At 42.0% G+C, this 22,588-nt stretch overlaps 1 protein-coding gene across 9 annotated transcripts in view; it reads left to right on the plus strand.

The window, feature by feature from the left end:
- The window catches only part of rimbp2a (RIMS binding protein 2a), a 69,833-nt gene extending 48,102 nt beyond the window's left edge, over positions 1 to 21,731 (plus strand). For 3 of the 9 annotated variants that reach the window (XM_004538252.3, XM_012917071.3, XM_023153234.3), the window contains 18 exons: positions 305 to 503; positions 1,467 to 1,624; positions 1,829 to 1,908; positions 2,016 to 2,125; positions 4,100 to 4,918; positions 5,138 to 5,161; positions 6,291 to 6,442; positions 7,199 to 7,972; positions 8,223 to 8,378; positions 8,661 to 8,807; positions 9,814 to 9,916; positions 10,317 to 10,445; positions 13,486 to 13,655; positions 13,819 to 13,987; positions 14,119 to 14,219; positions 14,498 to 14,569; positions 15,665 to 15,829; positions 21,028 to 21,731. In XM_004538252.3, the coding sequence (XP_004538309.1) occupies positions 305 to 503; positions 1,467 to 1,624; positions 1,829 to 1,908; positions 2,016 to 2,125; positions 4,100 to 4,918; positions 5,138 to 5,161; positions 6,291 to 6,442; positions 7,199 to 7,972; positions 8,223 to 8,378; positions 8,661 to 8,807; positions 9,814 to 9,916; positions 10,317 to 10,445; positions 13,486 to 13,655; positions 13,819 to 13,987; positions 14,119 to 14,219; positions 14,498 to 14,569; positions 15,665 to 15,829; positions 21,028 to 21,255 (3,756 nt within the window). In that variant the 3' untranslated portion in view covers positions 21,256 to 21,731. Of the gene's footprint in view, positions 1 to 304; positions 504 to 1,466; positions 1,625 to 1,828; positions 1,909 to 2,015; positions 2,126 to 4,099; positions 4,919 to 5,137; positions 5,162 to 6,290; positions 6,443 to 7,198; positions 7,973 to 8,222; positions 8,379 to 8,660; positions 8,808 to 9,813; positions 9,917 to 10,316; positions 10,446 to 13,485; positions 13,656 to 13,818; positions 13,988 to 14,118; positions 14,220 to 14,497; positions 14,570 to 15,664; positions 15,830 to 16,740; positions 18,470 to 21,027 lie in introns of those variants that run through there. The other 6 variants (XM_076886411.1, XM_012917073.3, XM_012917072.3 and 3 more) reach the window with 6 other exon arrangements.
- The last annotated feature ends 857 nt before the right edge of the window (positions 21,732 to 22,588 follow it).

Consider the following 22,588-nt stretch of genomic DNA (forward strand, 5'->3'; position numbering starts at 1 on the left):
TATATTCTGTATCACCAAAAGTGATTATATGTATATTCACGCTTTCCCCTCTAGGCCTTCCTCTGATAGCATGTCTATGATATAACTTCATGGAGTGCTCAGGCTTGGTTATCACGATTTAACCATATCAGTAAATGACTCTACACTTCCACGTGTTTAGATTAGATTGCTAGACATTCAAAATTATATACTGCCAAAGCCCAGAAGAATAATCACCTTTCACCTCTCATTCTTTTTTTTTTTTCTTTTTTTTTTCCTCTCAGTCTTCACAATCCTTACTGCTCTTTTTTCTTAACTGCCAAAGGTCAAGGTTCGTGACCTGGAGCAGGAATGCCGGTCACACAGTGAACACTTTCACCAGCTGTCCAAAGAGCTGCTGAATTTCCGCCTCCAGTCGGAACCTGTGAATATCCCTAAAAGTAATACCACCTCTGCATCCCAGATCCCGCCCTCACCACAGAAGAAACTCTCGCAGGTCAGATTCGAAGCCCAACCAGAGACAGGTGAGTCTCACCTCACAGGCAGCTTTGTATGAAACACATTGAGCCATAAAGGCAATTATGAGGCTGGGGAACGGGGACATATCAAAACAAATCAAAAGTCTTAGAAAGTCAGTCCCTGATTTTTATTTATTTATTTATTTTTCTCAGTTTTAGCTGAGCGGTTTTATGTGTTTACTTGAGTGTGAGTGTGGTTCTGTGAGTATTAATGTAACTGTGTAATATAAAGTGGTGATATAAAACTGTAGACTAGCAGGGTTAAATATTAGTGGGGTCTAACTATTCTAAAAACACATGTGCTCTCCAGATAAAAGCATCTGCGAAATTATTAGTGCTTAAAAGGGTTATGATCAGATAAAATGATAATTAGTGATCTAATCCCCAGACAGCTCACATTACAGCTGGACCCACTCACTGCAAACCAGAGGTGGATACCATTAATGGAGACGGTGCTTATTCATGATCAATATCTGCCCTTGATCACAAGCCTGATGTACGACACGAATGTAATTTAACACATTAGTATTCTAACAACACAGTGCAACCTGCAGATACAGCAAATAGAGCCGTATCAGTGATGTAGATTTATACAGTCTGGCACAAACCAAAGGTCTTTGAAGTGCTGAAAATCCTGTTTTATCTGTCTCTTCACTTCGGGCAGAATTCACTGATGTTTTTGTGCTAATGCATAATATTACATACAAACCACAAGAACGCAGTGATGCACTTGATCTGTGTTGTTTACGTATCGTTAATTTCTTCAGGGAATTCCGTTTTGTGTTTTCTGCATTTTTTTTAAGTCTGTTTTGCCAATAGGATGGGCTGATAGGGGTGGAGTAGCCTTCCAAATGAAGGGTGTTAGCTGTACCCGCAGGAGATCAATGGTTTTGCTCCAAAGAGCGCGAAATGGTTGTGGAAGGAAAAGGCAGTTACTCTTTATTTGCTATGGAAATCAATGTCTCCCAGGTGATGAGAGTGCGGCAGACACGCCGCTGCTGATATCCCAGTTCTTGCCCTGCTCACCGCAGACTGGAGACGGAGAACCACCAGAACTGCTGTCTGTCAAATCCAGCACCGTGACAACGGACCACCCCATCCACCCCCGACAGTTTCCCTCATCAGAGGTGGGTCTGTGTGATGCCACATCCATGAATAATGCATGCATAACCTATTATGTTAATTGTTTTTAAATAATTAACTTACATATTCATATCTTGAAAAGGAATGGTTCAAGAGTTGCTGCAAACTGCTAATTCTTAAATATGCTGTAGGAAAGTCGCTTATCCCTGCTAATAACACTTTAATTTGTTCCTCTCATTTATCTATAGATGGAGGATGAGGCCAGCCCATCACCCAGGTCCAAATCTCGCTACACAGGCCAGGTCCGCCTTTGCACTGCCCGTTATAGGTGCATAAGACAAGTTTAAATACAGAAATAATTTCATTTTGGGTTTTAACGCGCATTATCTTTAATTTTCCTTCACAAATGAATGAAAAACCTTTCTTTCCTTCAAGTTATAACCCTTACGATGGACCAAATGAGCATCCTGAAGCAGAACTCCCCCTTGTGGCTGGAAAGTATCTGTATGTGTATGGAAACATGGATGACGATGGCTTCTATGAAGGTGAGTCGTACACAACACACATAGAGCATTTGAAGCGGTCTGTGAGGCGATATGTGCTTCTGGCTCGATAAATCAAATTCTGGCAAAAATCTGAAAATACTGCAACAAATTTTCTATTTGGGAGGATAGGTTTTCTTCTGTTCAGGCCTGCAGTTTTGCCTGAGTGCTTGTCTGCTGATGCTGCCTGACAGTGAAAACAAGTGTATGCATCATTATGTATTGTCTCAAAAACACAAAAAAGACACAAAAATGCCGAGTAGTGTGTGTCAGCTGGCATTTATTCTCCACTGAAGTTGTTTTGTCTTTCACCATCGTATTTATGTCTGTGGCGTTTTTGACTGTAGCATGTAGTAATAATAATAATAATAATAATAATAATAGATTGCATTTATATAGCGCTTTTCGGGACCCCTCAAAGCGCTTTACAATACCACTATTCATTCATTCTCACATTCATACACTGGTGAAGGCAAGCTACAGTTGTAGCCACAGCTGCCCCGGGGCAGACTGACAGAGGCGAGGCGCCATCGCGCCATCGGCCCCTCTGGCCATCACTGGTAGGTGGTAGGTGAAGTGTCTTGCCCAAGGACACAACGACCAAGACTGTCTGAGCCAGGGCTCGAACCGGCAGCCTTCCGATTACAAGACGAACTGCCAACTCTTGAGCCACGATCGCCCTACTGCATTGCACCTACAGCACACTGTGCAGTAAGTGGTATATGCAAAAATGTTGTATGTGTAGAATGACACATTGTATCTGTGATGCATTTTGTGCCCCTGCAGTCTCTTTACATTATGTCGTGTTATGTAATGATACAGCACAATCTAAACGTAATGCTGATGCAGTCATTTTTGTAAACGTGCTGCAAGGACTACTTGACAGGCTTTGTCACCCTGATATAGAATAAGTCCGTCATACATACTAGTTGGCTACTTTCATCGCGTGACTTCCACTTAGTCAGTGCGTGGTGTCATGAAGAAAAGTTTCCCGACACTTTTTCATAACTGGTGGCTGGACTCACTCTCTGTATAATCTCTTTATAATTATGAAGGCTTCTCCATCAGAGGCAATCCTAATCCCCCTTGCTAGCAATCCTGCAGCCAGCACAGACCGTCATAGAAAGCCCTGTGATTCATTAGCTGTGTGCAGTCAGATTGCATGGTATTGCAGACGGTCCCTGTATTTACCACACAGGAGGGGCGACTTGGGCTGCATACCAAGCTGTTGTCAGGATGGGGACCTTGGTCTCTTAGTTTGATGACTAATCCAGCAGGGCTCAGCTTAATCATCAGCACACATAAACAACAAACACACTCGCTCAGATACACTTGTAGAGACACACCAAGATGGTCTTAAGGCCCCCCAGGCCTCTGTGGAAAAAGGGATTGAAGGACGAGATGATAGGGAGCTTTGTTGAAGACAAACTTATTGCCTTGGGGAAAAACTACACTGCAAATCTAAGCACTTTCTTTTCTTTCTTTTTTTTCTTCATTGACCGCAGCATCTACGTACTCTGGGGTGCTCCTGGAAATGTTCAAACGCTGAGGTCCTTAGAAATGTTGAAAGGAGTGTTTTCTAAGTTGTGTGTTGGAGTATGAAAGATGGCATCAGAGAACCCGTGGGGAATCTTACATCTTAGGGAATAGAACATGCTGTATGTTTACATATCTTCCACCTCTCACTCAGTGACTCATTCTCACCTTGCAGGTTAAAAAAAAGAAGAAGCTCTCACCGATTTATGTGTTTAAGTTATTGCTTTGCTTTTGTCTTTGTGTTGTGAGAGAAGCCTAATTTTAACACTTACAGGTGGCATCAAAACAGAAAGTTTTTCCTAAAGAGACATTTATTAAATAGTAGCAGGATTTTCTGTTATCTACTTTTATTCTTTTTAACTAGAAATATCAATTTAAAAAATGAATAACATATTTCTGTTATTTTCTACCTTTGTGTCTGTACTTGTTTATGCTTGACAGGGGAGCTGCTGGATGGCCAAAGAGGACTTGTTCCTTCCAACTTTGTGGAGTTTGTCCAGGACAAGGAAAAACCAGGCATTCAGGCTGGAGACGCAGGGGAAGATCTCAGCTCACTTGAGCACACATCCCTAGCCTTGATGGCTGTGGATGGAGGTGCCTCCCAGGATGGCCTTCTGAGCTCAGCAAACGCTTTGGTTCACTGTAGCAATGGGACAGGTGGGGCCTTGGATCCTGAGGACCTGGCGGAAGACGTTGTGCCTTACCCCAGAAAGATCACCTTGATCAAGCAGCTGGCACGGAGTGTCATCGTGGCCTGGGAGCCTCCACTAGTGCCTTTGGGCTGGGGGAACATCTCTAGCTACAATGTGTTAGTAGATGGGGAGCTTCGTGCCAATATACCATACGGTGGTCGGACCAAGTGTTTGCTGGAGAAGCTGGACCTGGACGGCTGCGTCCACCGTGTGTCAGTGCAGAGTGTCACGGACCGGGGCTTGTCAGATGAGCTGCGCTGCACCTTGCTAGTGGGAGCCAATGTGGTGGTGGCGCCGTGCGGTCTGCGCGTCGATGACATTCAGCGTGACACTGCCGAGCTCTCTTGGTTGCCTAGCAACAGCAACTATGCTCACACTGTGTTCTTAGACGGGGTAGAGCACGCAGCGGTAAAACCGGGAAGGTATAGACTACGGTTCCACAACCTGAAGCCCCTGACAGTTTACAAAGTGACGGTGGTGGCGCAGCCCCACCAGGTGCCGTGGCAACTGCCGCTGGAGCAGAGAGAGAGGAAGGAAGCCGGCGTGGAGTTTTGCACTCAGGCAGCAGGTCAGAAAGGTTTATTATTATCCACAGAGATACTGTATCAATAATGCACAGCTTAATAGCTGGCGATTACTTTCACATGCTTCTAAGAATCTTAGTTTAACTCTCATATGCAAGATCATGTACTGTAATATGAATTCTAATGTTATTGTACTCTGCTCTAGAATAGTATAGCGTCACATTTCTTTACCATGTCGTTGTTGTGTATTGTATTTTGTCTAGGTCCAACACCATTTTGCAGAACAGGTCAGAACAAAGCTTGAGGGGTTGGTTTCCCATATATTCAAGCACTAAACCTAATGGATGTCATTAGTGCTCTGACACATTTTGCAGGGAGGGTGACTGTGCCATGTTGTTCAGCATATGCAGTTTATTATGAAATGTGGGCAAAATGGCATCTTATTCTGGTTCTGAGATTGAAAACCTTTTAAAAACAAGTCTGTCATTACATGTCCTTTGAAAATGCACAATTTGTTGTTCGAAACCAAATTTGTATGCAATTTTGCCCAAGTTTGCTGCACAGTGCACTTCACTAATTAGAGAATACCAGAGCAGCATGAGATATGATCAATAATTACGATGAGTCATTTCCTCAGCCTATAGCCTAGCCTGACATAGCCAGTTCTATATAAAGCGGTGCCCCTCCACTGCTCACTGAAATGACCATTTTCTATCAGTGTGCATTTGCTTCTGCTCGAATGCAGTTGTGCATGTTTCAAAGAGATCAGAAAAAAGAAATGCTGAGCTCTAATCAGGCTCTCTGCATGTGGAGACAGCAGTGTATATCTCGGGGCAACCCTTAAAGTTTTCATCTCTTCCAAAGATTACTGAATGGTTATAGTAGAATAGCATATATAAGGAATACAGACCTAAAAATATAGGTCTGTATATAAAAATAAAAATAAAAATTTCATTTTGATTTATCTGACAATCATCTTGGGTTAGGAAATATTAGTGTTGTGCAAAAACTCACCATACACTTAAATGACATTGTCTAAACACAACACGAAGTGTTTTGTGAATGTTTCCCACCAGCAATGTCATGCTATCAAGTAGCCCGCATGAACTGTGTATCTCTGCAAAATACAAATAAGCTGTTATGTAATTTCATAAATTTAGATATGCAAGTCAAATTATAACCCCACCCCCCCCACCCCAACCTCACGTCCTCATTTCCTCCTTTGTGTCTGGGCATTTCTGTGCATGGTGGTGTGTGTGTGTGTGTGTGTGTGTGTGTGTGTGTGTGTGTGTGTGTGTGTGTGTGCATCTAATGAATGCTTCACATCATTCCCCCTCTCGTTTGTATCCTACATGTACTAAATCAGTAAACCGTAAGAGATTATTTTTCTTACACACTGGATTGGTTACCTCCCAGGGCCTCCGCTGCCACCCCAGGATGTTCAGGTGCTCTGTGGGCAGGCTCCAGGGGTCCTGCAGGTCTGCTGGAAGCCCCCCAACATCTCTCCCACAGGCACATCCAATGGGGCAAATGTCATTGGTTACGCAGTCTGCACTAAAGGGCAGAGGGTGAGTTAGCATGTCTAGGTCTCGCCTGCCTGGACTAGTTTACTTTTTATATATCATTCTTTTTAAAAGGATATGAGTGATCACACAGAGCTCATCTTGATTTAAAGGCATTGCTCATGATGTATTGTGTTCTGTTATGAGAAACTACAGTAGTTTGTGGCTAAATCCTAAGCATATGGGATGTATATTCCTAAGGTCTACATGCTGTACAGTATTTACAACACTGTGAAATGTTTAATCATGCGTAATCCAGTCAAAACATGAGAATATACACCACAGATGGGACATTAACAGCGTCTGCCTTTCAGCGTGGCATTATGTCATCATTACCATCAGTTCACTCAGCAATGCCACCTACTTGTAATTAACGTGCGGTGCAGGTCTGGGTCTTGGAAAGGTCTCTCGCTCCCTCTGGTGACTGCTAAAGTAAATCATCACAGTAAACCTGAAAGGGAAAATCAACATTCAGCCACACTGGGCAGAAACCTGTTTTTGAGCTGCCCCTGCAGGTGGAAATCTTAAGAGCATTTTTTTCCCACCATAATAAATCAAATTAAAGAGGTATTTTTGTTAGTTCAGTGAAATCACTTATTTGGCACTAAAAAGTGCAGGGGGCTAATCAAATTTCAGCAGCTGGATTTGTCCATTTTTGTTTTGGATGTATTGACTCTGATACTGATAATGTTTTAGTTGTTGTTCAAATGAAACTGCAGCCACTGTTTATGTTAACATTTATTTATTTTTTTCTGGCTCTAGATAGCTGAGGTGCTGTTCCCTATGGCAGACTATGTTACGGTTGAACTGACAAGGATTCAATGCCTCGAGGCCAGGGAGGTCATCGTTAGGACACTGTCGGTCCAGGGAGAATCCCAGGACTCTCAAGTTGCTGTCATTCCAAACAACCTGCTTGTGCCTCTACCTCCGCTTCCCCTGCCACCACCAGTGCATCCTCACACGGGCCCCCCTCCACACCCCCATACTCAACCTCTCCTCCAATCCCCTCACCTTCCTCATCCCACACCCCAACTTCCCGCTCCACCACATGGACAACAACTGCCGCCCCGTCCTCCCCATGCTCAACCCCATCCCAGACTCCCCCATCAAGGTGGACCCCCGCAACCCCAGCTTCGTCCTCCCCATCCCCATCCGCAGCCCTTACATCTTCAGCCTCGTCCACCCCACCAAGGTCCCAGGCCACAGCACCAACTGCCTCTGCTGCCCCACCCCCAACCCCACCTTATACCTCTGAGACCAGTAAGTGCCAGAGACCTGGATGCCAAAGACCATGTGGCCCATCACGGGGGAGCCATTCTACCTGGCCAACCTGGCTGGGATCCTACACGCTCTCCTTCTGTCCAGCCTCCAGTGCCCATGCAAGGCCACACCCTTGAAGCCCCATCACCTGCCAATCCACGGTCTCCCTCACCCCAGAGGATTCTTCCTCAGCCCAGAGGCACGCTTATCCCAGACACTGTGGCCAAAGCTATTGCTCGAGAAGCAGCTCAGAGGGTGGCAGCAGAAAGCGGAAAGGTCTGGTGAAAATGGAAATGCTGGCTCACACAACACTCTAGATGCTTAATGAAAATGATGTTATATATTTTAGCACAAGTCACTGAGATTAAACTGTTGCTTTAATTTGAATTTAGAGTAGCTGAAGAAGGGAAGTGTCACAAGTTGCTAAACATAAAAGAATATTGAGCTTTCTGTGATTGTTACTATAATAAAACCTAAAGACACCGTTAACACTGTTCCATTCCTATTTACGCACACATGTTTTCAGGGTGACAGAAGGCAGGGCAGATATGGAGAACAGGGTCATTCATTTCACCAGCATCACTCTGATGAGGAAGAGGAAGACGAGGAAGGGTTTGCTCGCGGTCGACGGAGAGGACCCTCGGTTGACGAGTTCCTCAGAGGCTCTGAGCTGGGGAGGCCGGTAAGACCCGTGTGATAAGCGACACACTTTGCTTATCACACTTCTGAGCTCAAGCACCTAACGTGTGTTTCAGTGGAAAAACCTCACATGTGTGCATCTGGACGTGTGTGTGTGCATGTGCGTCTGAGGTGGTTGCATGTGTACACACTCCTTAACCCGTGTCTTTATGTGTGTTCACGTGGGCGTGCTGGCCTTATCCATGTGTGTTTGGTGTGTGCATGTATGTATGTTTGTATGCGGACTTAATCGCGTCTGTTCGTTTGTGTGTGTAACTACCAAAAGCCTCACTATAGTCACAATGAAGATTATCACAGCGAAAGCAGCCGGGGCTCTGACCTGTCTGACATCATGGAAGAGGATGAGGAGGAACTGTACTCTGAGATGAAGCTGGAAGAGGGACGTCGACGCAACTCGCACAACACACCCAAGGTGCAGTTCTTTGCACTTATCCAAGCAAATTATTATTAAGTGAACTGCACAGGCACAGATACTTCAGTTGAGACTGCTGCCTTGCTTTTGATATGTGTCATTAGTGTGTGTGCTGAGTTTAATTCAAATTTTATACAGAAAGAAAAAGCCCATGGATAGAAGGGCAGATGCAGTGGGTTTGACTATTTCAGTACCATAGACAGAGATGATGAAAGCTGTCGGGTTTGAATCTTTCCGCACTATTGAGAAAGATAGTGCGGAATATATATAAGAGAGACACAGATAGATGTAGACTGGGTTTTAGATGCTTTCAGGCACCGCTGTTGCTGCTTTCATAAACACGTGACTTTTTTTTTGCCACTTTTTTAAAGCATGTCATCGCAGAAACTACAGAAGGTTATTTTACTTCAGTGAACAAACATGTCAGTGTAGAAAAATGCAATCTTCAAAGTCTGGACCAAAGACTCCATTTGCTGCTGCCAAAAAGCTCCTTTAATTTCTCAGAAACACAGAAAGGGATAGTTTCTTTCTGTGTTTGGGTGCTTTGCAGTGAAACGGGGATAGACTGGATTTGATTAAAACACAGAGGAAAGAACTTGGAGAGCTAAAGGGTGAGACTGGGTTGAAAAGATTATCATGACAAAGGGAGACATATAGCTGAGGGGTGTAGCCTAGGCTGCACTGACAAATATCTTTGCCTTTCTTTTTTAGTAGATGGGTAGAGCGATACTAGTTATTTCTTAATTTTGGAATAGAAATATTTCCCATGGGCTTGTGTGTGTGTGTGTGTGTGTGTGTGTGTCTGAATGTGAGTCTACGTGTGTGCGTCTATGTTTCAGTGCTTGCCTGTGAGTACTGCATGATTTTGTTTACATACAGTTTGTACAAGTATGTTCAACATGCACTTTTTCACACGCTGTTTACGGGTATGTTCACGGTTCTGTGACAACACATGACACATGAATGCTTTGTCTGCGGATGCTTTCTATGTTTGTGTATATTTCAGACAACAACCCCTGTTGGAGGCCGCCATGATCGGGATAGTGGGAGACGAGCGCATCACGGCGGTCCCCAGCCTCAGAGACGACCCCTAATGGTCCCCTCCATTGGTCAGTATGGGCAGATGGCTATATTTTAGGTTCTCTGTCCCTTAGTGCAGTCGCATTTGCTCCTTTTTTCTTTTCTTTTTTCTTTTAAATACCAAGAAGCTCATGAAGTCTTTGTCTCCAGATCACCTTTGTGTCTGCGAACCATGCTCATCCCTTTCAGTACCTTGACTTTGATCTTCCAGAGATGGAGATGATGATGATGATGATGATTAAACCGCTTTGCACTGTTGCAGCACAGAGTGATAAGTTAATCTACAGTGACGACGGCTAGAAATATATAACTGAAAATTTGTTATCACCTGTTTTAGGAGGCAACGCAAATCTTCACTTAACATATTGGGAGGAGAAAGTAGAGCTTTGATTTGTAACCTCATCACCTTCTAACTGGTATTTTCTGTAGAGGTAACCTCTGAGAATAACAGTGAGGGAAACCTCTCTCCCATCACCGAGGATGTTTACTATGGCAGAGTAGCTCGACACAGGACCTGGTCATCCCGCAGGCACATGGGCGGCACCAGGTCTCCCCATGGTATGTGCCTGCAGTCCTGTTTTTACCACCACAGCATGGCAACAAAAGTGCCACCAGCACCTGGCAAATTGCAATAAATAGCTGTGGACACTTGCAAATGTTTTGTCTTCAAAAATAATAGTTATTGTTATTATGCTTACAGTTGAACAGCATGACCGCAATGCACTGAAATGGTGGACCCATTGGCAAACCATGCTTTGGGTCCAGGATCAACATTTCCACAGTTGCAGATGATAAATGATTGACTGTTTAGGGAATGCCTCACAACACTGCACTGAACTCCAGACGCCTGCTAAAACCCTTCCCTTTGTGATACAACCACACCCACTACACCAGTCATGCATGAAACTCAAAAGATATGACAGTGGTAGGCACTAAAGAATGACCACATTGGCATTGCTTCTTGTTTCTTTAGATGTCTGAGTTTGAGATGTTAGCTTTCTTTTATATTGTAAGCTTGTATTTTCAAGCACTGGCCATATAGTGTTTGCTAGGTGGTGCATTTTCCCAGTGTTATCGTAGCGAATCAAAAAACATACACAGGTCTTCACAACAACACTGCCGCCTCAGCTTGAGACCTCTTCTTGAGACCTCTTCTTGCCTTGAGGGTTGGCACAGTGTGGTTGTTTTAGATTGTTTGTTTCTCAGGTGTTTTGGTTTTTTTTTTCCTTTTTTCTTCTCTAAGGCTTTAGCATGCATGTCAGGGTCTTGTTTGTCGCGGATGTTGTCATGCACATAAATCACGATTTGTCTATGTATTGCACCATGGTTAGTCTTTGATGACCATTAATGGAAAGGGCACACAAATTATTATGAATGCTTACATGATTTTATGTATGAAGAAGTACTAATTGACTGATGTGAAGCATTATGAACTATCAGCGTATCAGTAACGTCATGAAGAAGTTTTGCTTAATTAACCACTAACACAACATTTTGACAGATTCACTGCTGTTATGCTTAGTTTCTTACGTCTGCAGCTCATAGAAGGGACTAAACTGTAGTACACATGAACATGATTAACGATTCATAATGACTGCAATAACTGAGTTGTTGCATTATTAATGCAGTGTGCTTATAGTTTGTGCATTTTCCTGACAGTTCATGAGGTTTTACATCAAAAAGTTATTTTTTTTCATGCATGACACCATGTACAAATTCAAACATAAAAAAAAAAAATACTATAAAATAAATAAAGTAATTAAAACACACGTAGCATGTGTGTATTTGTGGATGCATGTGTGCGTGCTGCAGAAAATAGTTCACTGGGTCACAGATTTCTTCCTGCATGGTTAGAAGCACAATCATGGCCTGATACGGAAAGTGAAATCTGTCATGCAAATACTGAATGGTCAAATCAATAAGACTTATCAGGATCCTCTCATTGATTTCTTGTGACCGGAAGCACGGCATCACAGACTTGCTTATCACAGAAGTGGCGTTCACTGTATGCAGCAATAAGTTTTGTGAATAATTTTTAATGTGGAAGTGATTTAAAATCACCGGCTGTTAAAGCTTTACTTCACATGTTTACTTCACAGTAATAGAAAAGCCACACTTTACGACATTTTATAACACAAAGTAAAGTTAATGTACAGTCATCTACTGTATTTTCCGCACTATAAGGCGCACTTAAAATTCTTTCATTTTCTCAAAAATCGACAGTGCGACTTATGTATGAATTCTGGTTGTGCTTACTGACCTCGATGCGATTTTATGTGGTAAACAGCGCTGAAAAATCTGTCAAATGTTTTAGTACGACTTTGGTAAGCTATGAAGCCGTACTGCTTGATGGATTGTTGGAGCATTACGGCTACTATAGTTAGGAGCCTCGCGGAGTAATCTGGGTCCAAAACTCAGTTCTCTTCATGTCTCAAAGTCAAACTAACACTGCGGCATCACTGAGAGTTAAACTTTAATAAAATGATCAGCATTGCTGCTTTACCAGGTGTAACAATTAAGTTTAACTCCAGGCATCCATGCAAACAGAATGTATTAAATTTAACTGAGTGGGACGTTAGCAGGAAGTTAGCTCGCTAGTTTCCACCTAAAGATGATATACCATGTTCTGACTGAGAGATTTCTGAAAAAATTAAAATGTACAGCTTTGCTATCACTTCCAACATAAATGAAGACAGGAAACTAAACAGCAGTGAAGTTGGACTAGCTGGTATATAGTGATGTGCTACGTGATTGCTAGCAACACAGCTATGCTAGCATAACATAACAACAGTGAACTGGCTCTATAAAAGTTAAGGCAAGATTCCAGATGGTTAGGGACAAATGCAATCACATGACAGGACGCTGGAAACGGACCAAACTTCAGTCAGGAGAACAACTAAGAAAATCTATCCACAATAGGAGGTTAGTCATGAATATACTGCGACAACATGGGAATAGAGCAGCTGTGAGAGAATTCAACATTAACTAGAATAATAAAGGATAAAGAGTAACAGGATCACAATCACTGGTACGGAAGTGGTGGAAGCAAGAAGAATGAGTTGAGTTTGACTTATCCAGTGTAGCCAACTCCTCAGTAAGGAAAATTGCTATTGGCTATCCTAAAAGTCGCTAAATGACGTCATCGCCTAATTTGCACAATTTATCCTGCCTATTTAATTGTAACAGACACTGTAGGAGAGAGAAATAACATCGTGGAAGAGACATAAAGTGAGTACCCCCCCCCCCCAAGAACCCTAAAAATATTTAGAATATTTAGAACTACAAATTAAATTTCTCTCTTATTATTGTTTTCAATAATTCCAACCCTCCTCCTTTACGCAGACTTGGGACCGGCAAAAGTGACCCGAAATAGGCACACTGGACAACACTGGACTTATCTGACTGCTTTGTTTCGCTTAATGCGCCTTATAATCCGGTGCCCCTTATGTATGAAAGCAGACTCCTTCATCGACAGTGCGCCTTAAAATCCAGTGCGCCTTATGGTCTGAAAAATGCAGTACTTTATCCACATTTCTGTAAGTCTATTGGTTGGTGAGGTTGGATAATGGGATTTTACTTTTTGTTTTATGTGCTGAAGATGGCTACAGGGATCGGGATCGCCGCTCTCCCACGTACTATGATGAGTCGGAGCCAGAGGAGCCCTTTAGGATCTTTGTGGCTCTCTTTGACTACGATCCTCTGTCCATGTCTCCGAACCCGGATGCTGCTGATGAAGAGCTGCCCTTCAAAGAGGGGCAGATCATTAGGGTGGGAGTTTCAAGTGCTTTCATGTAATGCATTCTTTCTTTTCTTTTTTTTTTAAGGTGAATTCATACTGTTAGGTAAACTATTAAACCAAGCATAAATGTCAAATGGATAAAGAAAGTAGTAGTAGCATGAGCTTTAAACATTGCTCTTTCTTATCTACCAGGTGTATGGGGATAAAGATACTGATGGGTTTTACAGAGGTGAAGTGAAGGGCAGGATGGGTCTGATCCCCTGTAACATGGTGTCAGAGATACGAGCAGACGATGAGGACACCATGGACCAGCTCATCAAACAGGGCTTTCTGCCGCTCAGCACACCTGTGGATAGAATAGGTACCACAAGAGCATACACACCCTCACAAATAACAACCATGTACAGCTTTAAAAAAAAATGGTTAGATATTGTGAGAGAAAGCATGTAACGGGACGCTTCCTGTTAAAATGCCGTTTACAATTACCTTCAGAGCAAAACAGAAGAGGCCTGCGTCGAGATCAGGCCTCCAGGAGGATGGTGGCTCTGTACGACTACGACCCCAGGGAGAGCTCTCCTAATGTTGATGTTGAGGTATTGTTTGCTGTAAAGGACAAACTGCTCAATGCTTAAGTGTTTATAGTGTAACGCACAAATATCTAACCAGCTACTACAACACACCTAAACACTTTTATATGTGCATAATTTGGTTCACAAATACATAGAAATGTGATTGTTACACAAAACCACAAAGATTGTCCAAAAATAGCACTTTTGTACTCCTTAATTCAGTCTGTTTAAATAAACTGGAACAAAAACAGGATTTTACTTTGTATTATTTGTGTATCCCTTTCTCTCTATCTCTCTAATAGGCTGAACTCACATTTTGCGCTGGTGACATCATTGCTGTGTTTGGTGACATTGACGAAGATGGTTTCTATTATGTGAGTGCTTGTCCATGTTTTTGGGGTTTCTCCTCGAGAGAACTCCTCAAAATTTGTATTAGGCACCATTTTTGATTAAACTACTCGAAGTGCTTCACCAGGTCTCATTCACACAGTCATAGATCTAAGTGCTTTCTATCTAACATTTACATCGGGCAGCCACTTGGGGTTCAGCATCGTATGCGCGGATATTTTGGCTTGCTAACTGGAGAAGAAGGGATCGAACCAATAACCTTGCGATTAATAGATGACTCTTAATAGATGCCTCTTCTGCTTGAAGCTTAGTGGTTCTGGGCCTGTCATCTGGTGTGGTCTTCTGCTGCTGTAGCCCATCTGCTAATTTTAACATGTTGCGCTCTACTGCAGGAACATCAGACTCGTTTAAAATCAAGCGAGGAAGCAGTAAGAAAATCTGTAAAACATGAAAATACATTTAAATTTAAAGCTGACCACCTTATGTTGTACTGTACTGTATACCTTGGTTCTAATCAATGGCTATGTGAGTTACTATTGTATGTCTGTTTGAAGCAGTCTGGCAATTTTTCCTCTGATCTCTGGCATCAAAAAGGCTTTTTTCTTCTTTTTTTCACAGAGAACTGGCTCTCGCTGGACATTTTCTCTCTGTGGGAACATTCTCTGTAAACTCTAGAGATGGTTGTCGTAAATCAGCAGTTTATGAAATACTCAGACCAGCCCATCTGGCTTCAGCAACCATCCCACATTCAAAGTCACTAAAATCTCCTTTCTGATGCTCTGAACTTTAGCGTATCATCTTGGTCACATCTACATTCCTAAATGAACTCAGTTGCTGCCAGTTAGATATTTGCATTGACAAGCAGTTAAACATGAGTAGCTAACAAAGTGGCCGGTGAGTGTACTTGAAACAGATGGGTAGGAAGATGAGAGAGACATGATTCAGATCAATTGGAGGCCTGACATATGTGATGTAAATGTATTAGATGTGTTTGGTCCACAGAATGGATTACATTATGTTCAGTTAACTGTGGCAGCTGTGCAGACATAGCATAATCTTATGAGTTGGTATTCTGCCAGTGAAGTTTATGCCTTCTCACCTCTCTTCATTTCTTTCCACAGGGTGAGATCAATGGCCACCGCGGTTTGGTTCCCTCTAACTTCCTGGAAGAAGTGCCTGATGACGTGGAGGTTTATCTGACTGATACTCCATCCCACTACCCCCAGGAAGAGCCCGCCAACCGGCCTCCTGCCAACTCCATCCCTGCCGTCTCAGAGAGCAAACGGGTACATCATCATCGCCGCTCTCAGCGCTAGGCCCTGTGTCCATACGTCCTCTCTTGATTTTCGTCTCTCGCTTCCTCCACTTGCCGTCTGTGTGCTGTTCATTGTGTGTGTTTGTCCATGTGGTGACAGTGGTGACTCTATACAGACTAACAACTCCCTCTCCACCCTTCACCCTTTGGAGGGGGGAAAGGGGACAAAATCCAGTGTTAACACCTTTCTGAGTCTCAGAGAAAGGAAGAAGCAAAGCCTGACATGGACAGAGAGGATAGACTGTGGGAGCTCTGCAGGTGGTATATGCATGTAACACTGGTTAAGGGAGGACTTGAAAAAGGCTCATTCTTTACACAAGATAATTTGGGGCCTCTTTGCACTGAAACACAAAATCAAATTGTGGTTATGTATTGTATTATTAAAGATAAATATATTAAGTGCTTTATTAACACATAACAATTGCTACCCAATGACACTGAAATAAATTATATTGAGAACAAAAAGACAAAAGCATGCCTTTTTCAAACTTGATACATTTTCTAGCAACTTTCTTGGCTCGACTGCTGTATTTCCTTGAAGAGGCTTTGTTTCTTTATGTATACTGCACACACATCAGATCTATTTTTCAGCCCTGGTGACAGTGGATATGCCATGTTTGCTCTGAGCTCGAGAGACAAAAAAAAAAAAAACTAACCGCAGCACTGAGACGTCCATACTGTACTGTTGTTACAATGGAACAATAAAAAGAAAGCAATTGGATATTAAAAACATTCATGCTCTGTGTTCATGTGTGTTGTTGGTGGTGTTGTTGTTTTCAGTTGTCATAGTGGTGTGGGTTTTACCGACAGTGACAGTGCTGCCACATCTGATTTCTTTTTTGTTTTTCCTCACCCGCTTGGCAAAACAAAACAAACAAGCAGAGGAAGATTGTTCATTTCACACCATAAATGGCTCTGTCTGCCTTGTACAGTAAGTTGGCAACTTGAGATACCAGACTCGCTGTGCTAATGCACACAGCTTGTTGCAGCAGAAGCTGTTTAAATGCCATGCAATATTACGGAGGCGCTTTTCAAGTCATTGACTTGTTTCATGATTCGAATCAGGCAGATTTGTCTCTTTGTTTGATTTTTAGCTCTCTGTTAAGTGACTCACTAAAATATTTGACTCACATTAGTGGGTAGCTTCCCTTCTGTCATCCGTAGGTGTTATAGTTACAATTTGGAATAGATTTCAGATTTCATTATAGGACGATAGCTTTATCCGAAATAGCAGCTGCTGCATTAGATGGGAAGCCTGGTATCTACAGTTGTGTCCCTGGGTGTTGTACCGTATCTGACTGTACTGTATACTCCCTCATGGCCTACTGATGATGGACTTCTTCAGCTCTGTGGTGTGCTGATGTTGTGCTCAGCATTTGATGGCTTCTTCCTCAGTTTGATTTCTGTGTGTGTGAGAGAGTGTGGACGAGGCATTACACAATGTTTTGCAGACCCTAAACTGTTTGTGGACTCAGTTAATGAGGACATGCATTATGTACAGGGACACAGAGCAAGCCTAAATAACACAAAAAATTACTTTTTTTTTTAGGTTGGGACTATGTTAAATGGCAGTTAGGATTAAGGTGAAAATAATTCTGAAGGAAAAGAAGAATTTTATCTGAAGTCATGTATTCGTGTGTAAAAACATCTTTACTATCAGTTTTATCCAGATTAACAGGCAGAGTACCTAGGTTTGGACGGCTTTACTCTGAAATATCAGTTTTTACTCCAGAGAAATAATAATGTAAAATAGTATAGAAAATATTAAACTTTTATATTAAGAGTTAATATTATCAATTGCTGAAAATAAACTGAATATTTCATATAGAACTAGAAACCTTTATTTTTTTAGTTACCTTTTGATCTGTGAAAGAATCCTTGAATCTGAAGCATGCCACATCAAGTGAGTTATTTACATGCTGTCAATCAAACATAATCGAACCCAAAACACCCAAAATTAAGATTTTTTTTTTCATTCCTCATAAATTTGTTTTCAGGGGTTTTGAGATATAACCACCAATAATGTAAACTACAGTACTGTGCAAAAGTCTTTATATTTTGCCAGGAAAATGGGATATGAAGTGATTTACTGAAATATCTGCAAACAAAGGAAATAAACTATGTAAAGGAGAAAGCAGTTTGCATAATTCTAGTGAGGTTTAAAGTTAAACATTTGGTCTGACTGCCGTTATTCTTCAACACAGCCTGAAATCTCTTACCCAAGCTTTCTTGTCATTTTCAAAGTAATCTTTAGGAATAGTTCTCAAAGGCTTCTTGAAGCACATTTAAAGCTCTTCTTTGGATGTTTGCTTCCTTTTGTTACATTCTGTGTTAATGTGAACCCACACAGCTTCAGTAATGTTGAGTTGCAGCCTCTCTGCTTTACAGATGGTCATCGACACAGACTCTTTCCTGGTCTCCCCTGTACACATTGATCTCAACATCTTAAAACATAAATTTCAAATTTGGATCGCACCACAACACCCTTTTCCTCTGATTTCCAGTACAGTTCTTTTTGTGTAATATGGGATACCTCAGTCTTTACTCCCCGTTTCCCTTTCTTAAGAATGGCTTTTTGACAGCTGCCCTTCCATTGAGGCGATACAGTGGGGCAAAAAAGTATTTAGTCAGCCACCGATTGTGCAAGTTCCCCCACCTAAAATGATGACAGAGGTCAGTAATTTGCACCAGAGGTACACTTCAACTGTGAGAGACAGAATGTGAAAAAAAAAAATCCATGAATCCACATGGTAGGATTTGTAAAGAATTTATTCGTAAATCAGGGTGGAAAATAAGTATTTGGTCAATAACAAAAATACAACTCAATACTTTGTAACATAACCTTTGTTGGCAATAACAGAGGTCAAACGTTTACTATAGGTCTTTACCAGGTTTGCACACACAGTAGCTGGTATTTTGGCCCATTCCTCCATGCAGATCTTCTCGAGAGCAGTGATGTTTTGGGGCTGTCGCCGAGCAACACGGACTTTCAACTCCCGCCACAGATTTTCTATGGGGTTGAGGTCTGGAGACTGGCTAGGCCACTCCAGGACTTTCAAATGCTTCTTACGGAGCCACTCCTTTGTTGCCCGGGCGGTGTGTTTTGGATCATTGTCATGTTGGAAGACCCAGCCTCGTTTCATCTTCAAAGTTCTCACTGATGGAAGGAGGTTTTGGCTCAAAATCTCACGATACATGGCCCCATTCATTCTGTCCTTAACACGGATCAGTCGTCCTGTCCCCTTGGCAGAAAAACAGCCCCATAGCATGATGTTTCCACCCCCATGCTTCACAGTAGGTATGGTGTTCTTGGGATGCAACTCGGTATTCTTCTTCCTCCAAACACGACGAGTTGAGTTTATACCAAAAAGTTCTACTTTGGTTTCATCTGACCACATGACATTCTCCCAATCCTCTGCTGTATCATCCATGTGCTCTCTGGCAAACTTCAGACGGGCCTGGACATGCACTGGCTTCAGCAGCGGAACACGTCTGGCACTGCGGGATTTGATTCCCTGCCGTTGTAGTGTGTTACTGATGGTGACCTTTGTTACTTTGGTCCCAGCTCTCTGCAGGTCATTCACCAGGTCCCCCCGTGTGGTTCTGGGATCTTTGCTCACCGTTCTCATGATCATTTTGACCCCACGGGATGAGATCTTGCGTGGAGCCCCAGATCGTGGGAGATTATCAGTGGTCTTGTATGTCTTCCATTTTCTGATGATTGCTCCCACAGTTGATTTTTTCACACCAAGCTGCTTGCCTATTGTAGATTCACTCTTCCCAGTCTGGTGCAGGTCTACAATACTTTTCCTGGTGTCCTTCGAAAGCTCTTTGGTCTTGGCCATGGCGGAGTTTGGAGTCTGACTGTTTGAGGCTGTGGACAGGTGTCTTTTATACAGATGATGAGTTCAAACAGGTGCCATTCATACAGGTAACGAGTGGGGGACAGAAAAGCTTCTTACAGAAGACGTTACAGGTCTGTGAGAGCCAGAGATTTTCCTTGTTTGAGGTGACCAAATACTTATTTTCCACCCTAATTTATGAATAAATTCTTTACAAATCCTACCATGTGGATTCATGGATTTTTTTTTCACATTCTGTCTCTCACAGTTGAAGTGTACCTCTGGTGCAAATTACTGACCTCTGTCATCATTTTAAGTGGGGGAACTTGCACAATCGGTGGCTGACTAAATACTTTTTTGCCCCACTGTATCTGATGAGGCTTCAGTGAACAGTAGATGGATCTCTCAGGTCTCTGGTAGATTTTTTCTTAAAGACACGCATTTAAGAAACTGTTCCTCTGCTGTAGAAAGTTTTTTTTTTTTATGCCTGACACTTCTTTTGTCCCCCAGTTGTCCACTTACTTCAGATTTCTTTAAGGACACTCCATGAGATATGCCATTTTTTTGGCTAGTAGCTCTTTGGCAATCACCTTCCATCTCTTTTCTTCCGGTCACTCAATTCAGGGCTGCGGAGAGTGGAAATCTATTTCAGCAGTTATAAAGCAAAAGGGAATGATCTTCTCGTTAAAAAAAAAAAGATTGTTTTATGTCTGTCAACTGTATTATTTTTGCTTTTTTTCACCTGGATTCAACAAAAGAAATAACAAATTATGTATTTTTTCGAAGTGTCAAAGTGCTAAGTTCACAACTGGTTCATCCCTCGAGTTATTTATGCTTGAAAGATTAATGAGTCAGTGTTAAGTGGCTTAAGAAAATAACACCTAATATGGTCAGGTACAAGGGCTGGACTGTAAATGAGTGGAAAAAGCAGCCAATGTCTAAACAACTTTAAAAGGGCTTTAGAAAGCCTGAAGAACTAACAATTGAGACCACTTTAAAAATGTATAAGAAAATCTGGCTCTGAACATATTAAAAAAAAGTCAAAAGGAAAATAGCTGAAAATTATGAATACAGTGAGGGACATTATTGTAAATCTATTAAAAAACAAAATTGTTTTTCTGAAATAGGCTAGAAAGGGAGCTAATTTTCATTCTTTGTGTTACTCAAGGAATCTGATCGAACTTAAAGCAGATGAAGTGTTTTTTTAAACAGCGTTTAGCCGAGGAAACGCAGAGGGAAAGGCTTAGAGTTTCAGTATGAAAGAGTTGGTTCATTTGTAATATGCTGCCCCCATGCCTCCATACCTCCCCACCACTTCTCTTCGCAGGCTACCACAGAAACTACCGAAGCCGTCAACAATGACACCACACCCGTCCGGGCGCCGTCCCCGATTGTTCGCCCCCTCCTCCCTGGAACCATGAGGCCCCTCAGCCCTACAAGGGGTCCCCACGTCCCAGTGGACCCCCGGGACTCTCAAGATCTGGCAAACAAGAAGAAGAAAGGACTGCTTTCCAAGGGAAAGAAACTCCTGAAGAAACTCTCCCCTGTGAAATAAAAGAACACAGAAACAAAATTAATGTACAGTAAGTGCTCATGCTGGGCTCGGTGTATTGCATTCATACAATCAACTCTGATCTAACAACACATGACAGAGAGGATGTGAGCTGTGTCTCCTTGACTGCTTGAGCCTATTTCAGTGCAGTGATATATATATTAAAAAAAAAAAAAAAAAAAAAAAAAGGTGGCCACAAATCGATTATGTACAGTGCAGTGCCAAAATCAAGAGCGAGGTCACTTGCAGACACAAAATCTTGTAACTATGATGTATTTTAAATCAAGGGGGTGATTAAAAAAACAAAAACAAACTAGGATTTTCATGACATGTATTTCTTCTATTTTTGTTATCATTAGGCAAAAGTAATTCGCACATTTTTTAAGCAGGGTATCAAAGCATCTGGTTATAAAACTTTCCAAAAGACTTTTCTCAGCAAAAGAAATTAAAAATAATAAAATAAAATGTTAAAAAAAAAATGGAGTATTGATGTCACTACAAGGGAGCAGACACCATGCTCCTCCAAGAAAATCTCAAAAAGACTACACTGTTATTGAGGCATTGTGTGAAGTAATGCTGGCTGCTAAAAAAATATTACAAAATCCTTTATTCAGTGCAATATCATAGAGAGATGGTAGCATATGTGGGAATAAGATTTCCACTTGTACCTGTGATTCAGCAGAGAGGATTTTTTTTTTCTGAGATGAAAGGACTTTGCAAGAGAAGAACAGATTGGCAACAGGGCATTAACGTCAGAAACACCAGGCAAGTTTAGCTGTCTCAGTGGCCTTTATGAAACAATATGAGCACGACATTCCTAGTTTGATTGCAAGGTTGACTTAACTCCAGGGTTTTTTTTCATGACGGGCCGCTTGTGCTTTGTCATTTTTGAGAATTAAACAAAGAGCGGTAATGTTTGTTGTCATCGCTGTCAAACTGTCATGAAACGCCTAGTTCAAGACGAAATTTTGTGTTTATCTTCCTATTGCACAAAGGTGGGTGTTTTGTCGGACGACTGGTAAATGATATATTTTGTGTGCCTGTGTGTGTGTGTGCGCGTGTATACTACATGTATGTATGCGATGCATTCATATTTTGCACCTTTCATGTTTGCTGTTCACTTGCTTTATCTTTTTTTTTTCTGAAGGAGAGGCCATGTAATTGTTGGTCCTGTGATCTCGTGGTGTGCTGCTACCTCCATTGGCTGTGCATTGTTTAGCTTATGTGATGTTCACTGGTGTTCAAAGACAGTGGATCGCCACAAAATGTCACATTTGTAACCCAGATGTGAATGATGTTATTATTAACTTGCTAACACAATCGTTGATAGTAAAAG

Source organism: Maylandia zebra, linkage group LG7, assembly GCF_041146795.1.
Source record: "Maylandia zebra isolate NMK-2024a linkage group LG7, Mzebra_GT3a, whole genome shotgun sequence".
NCBI lineage: Eukaryota > Metazoa > Chordata > Actinopteri > Cichliformes > Cichlidae > Maylandia > Maylandia zebra.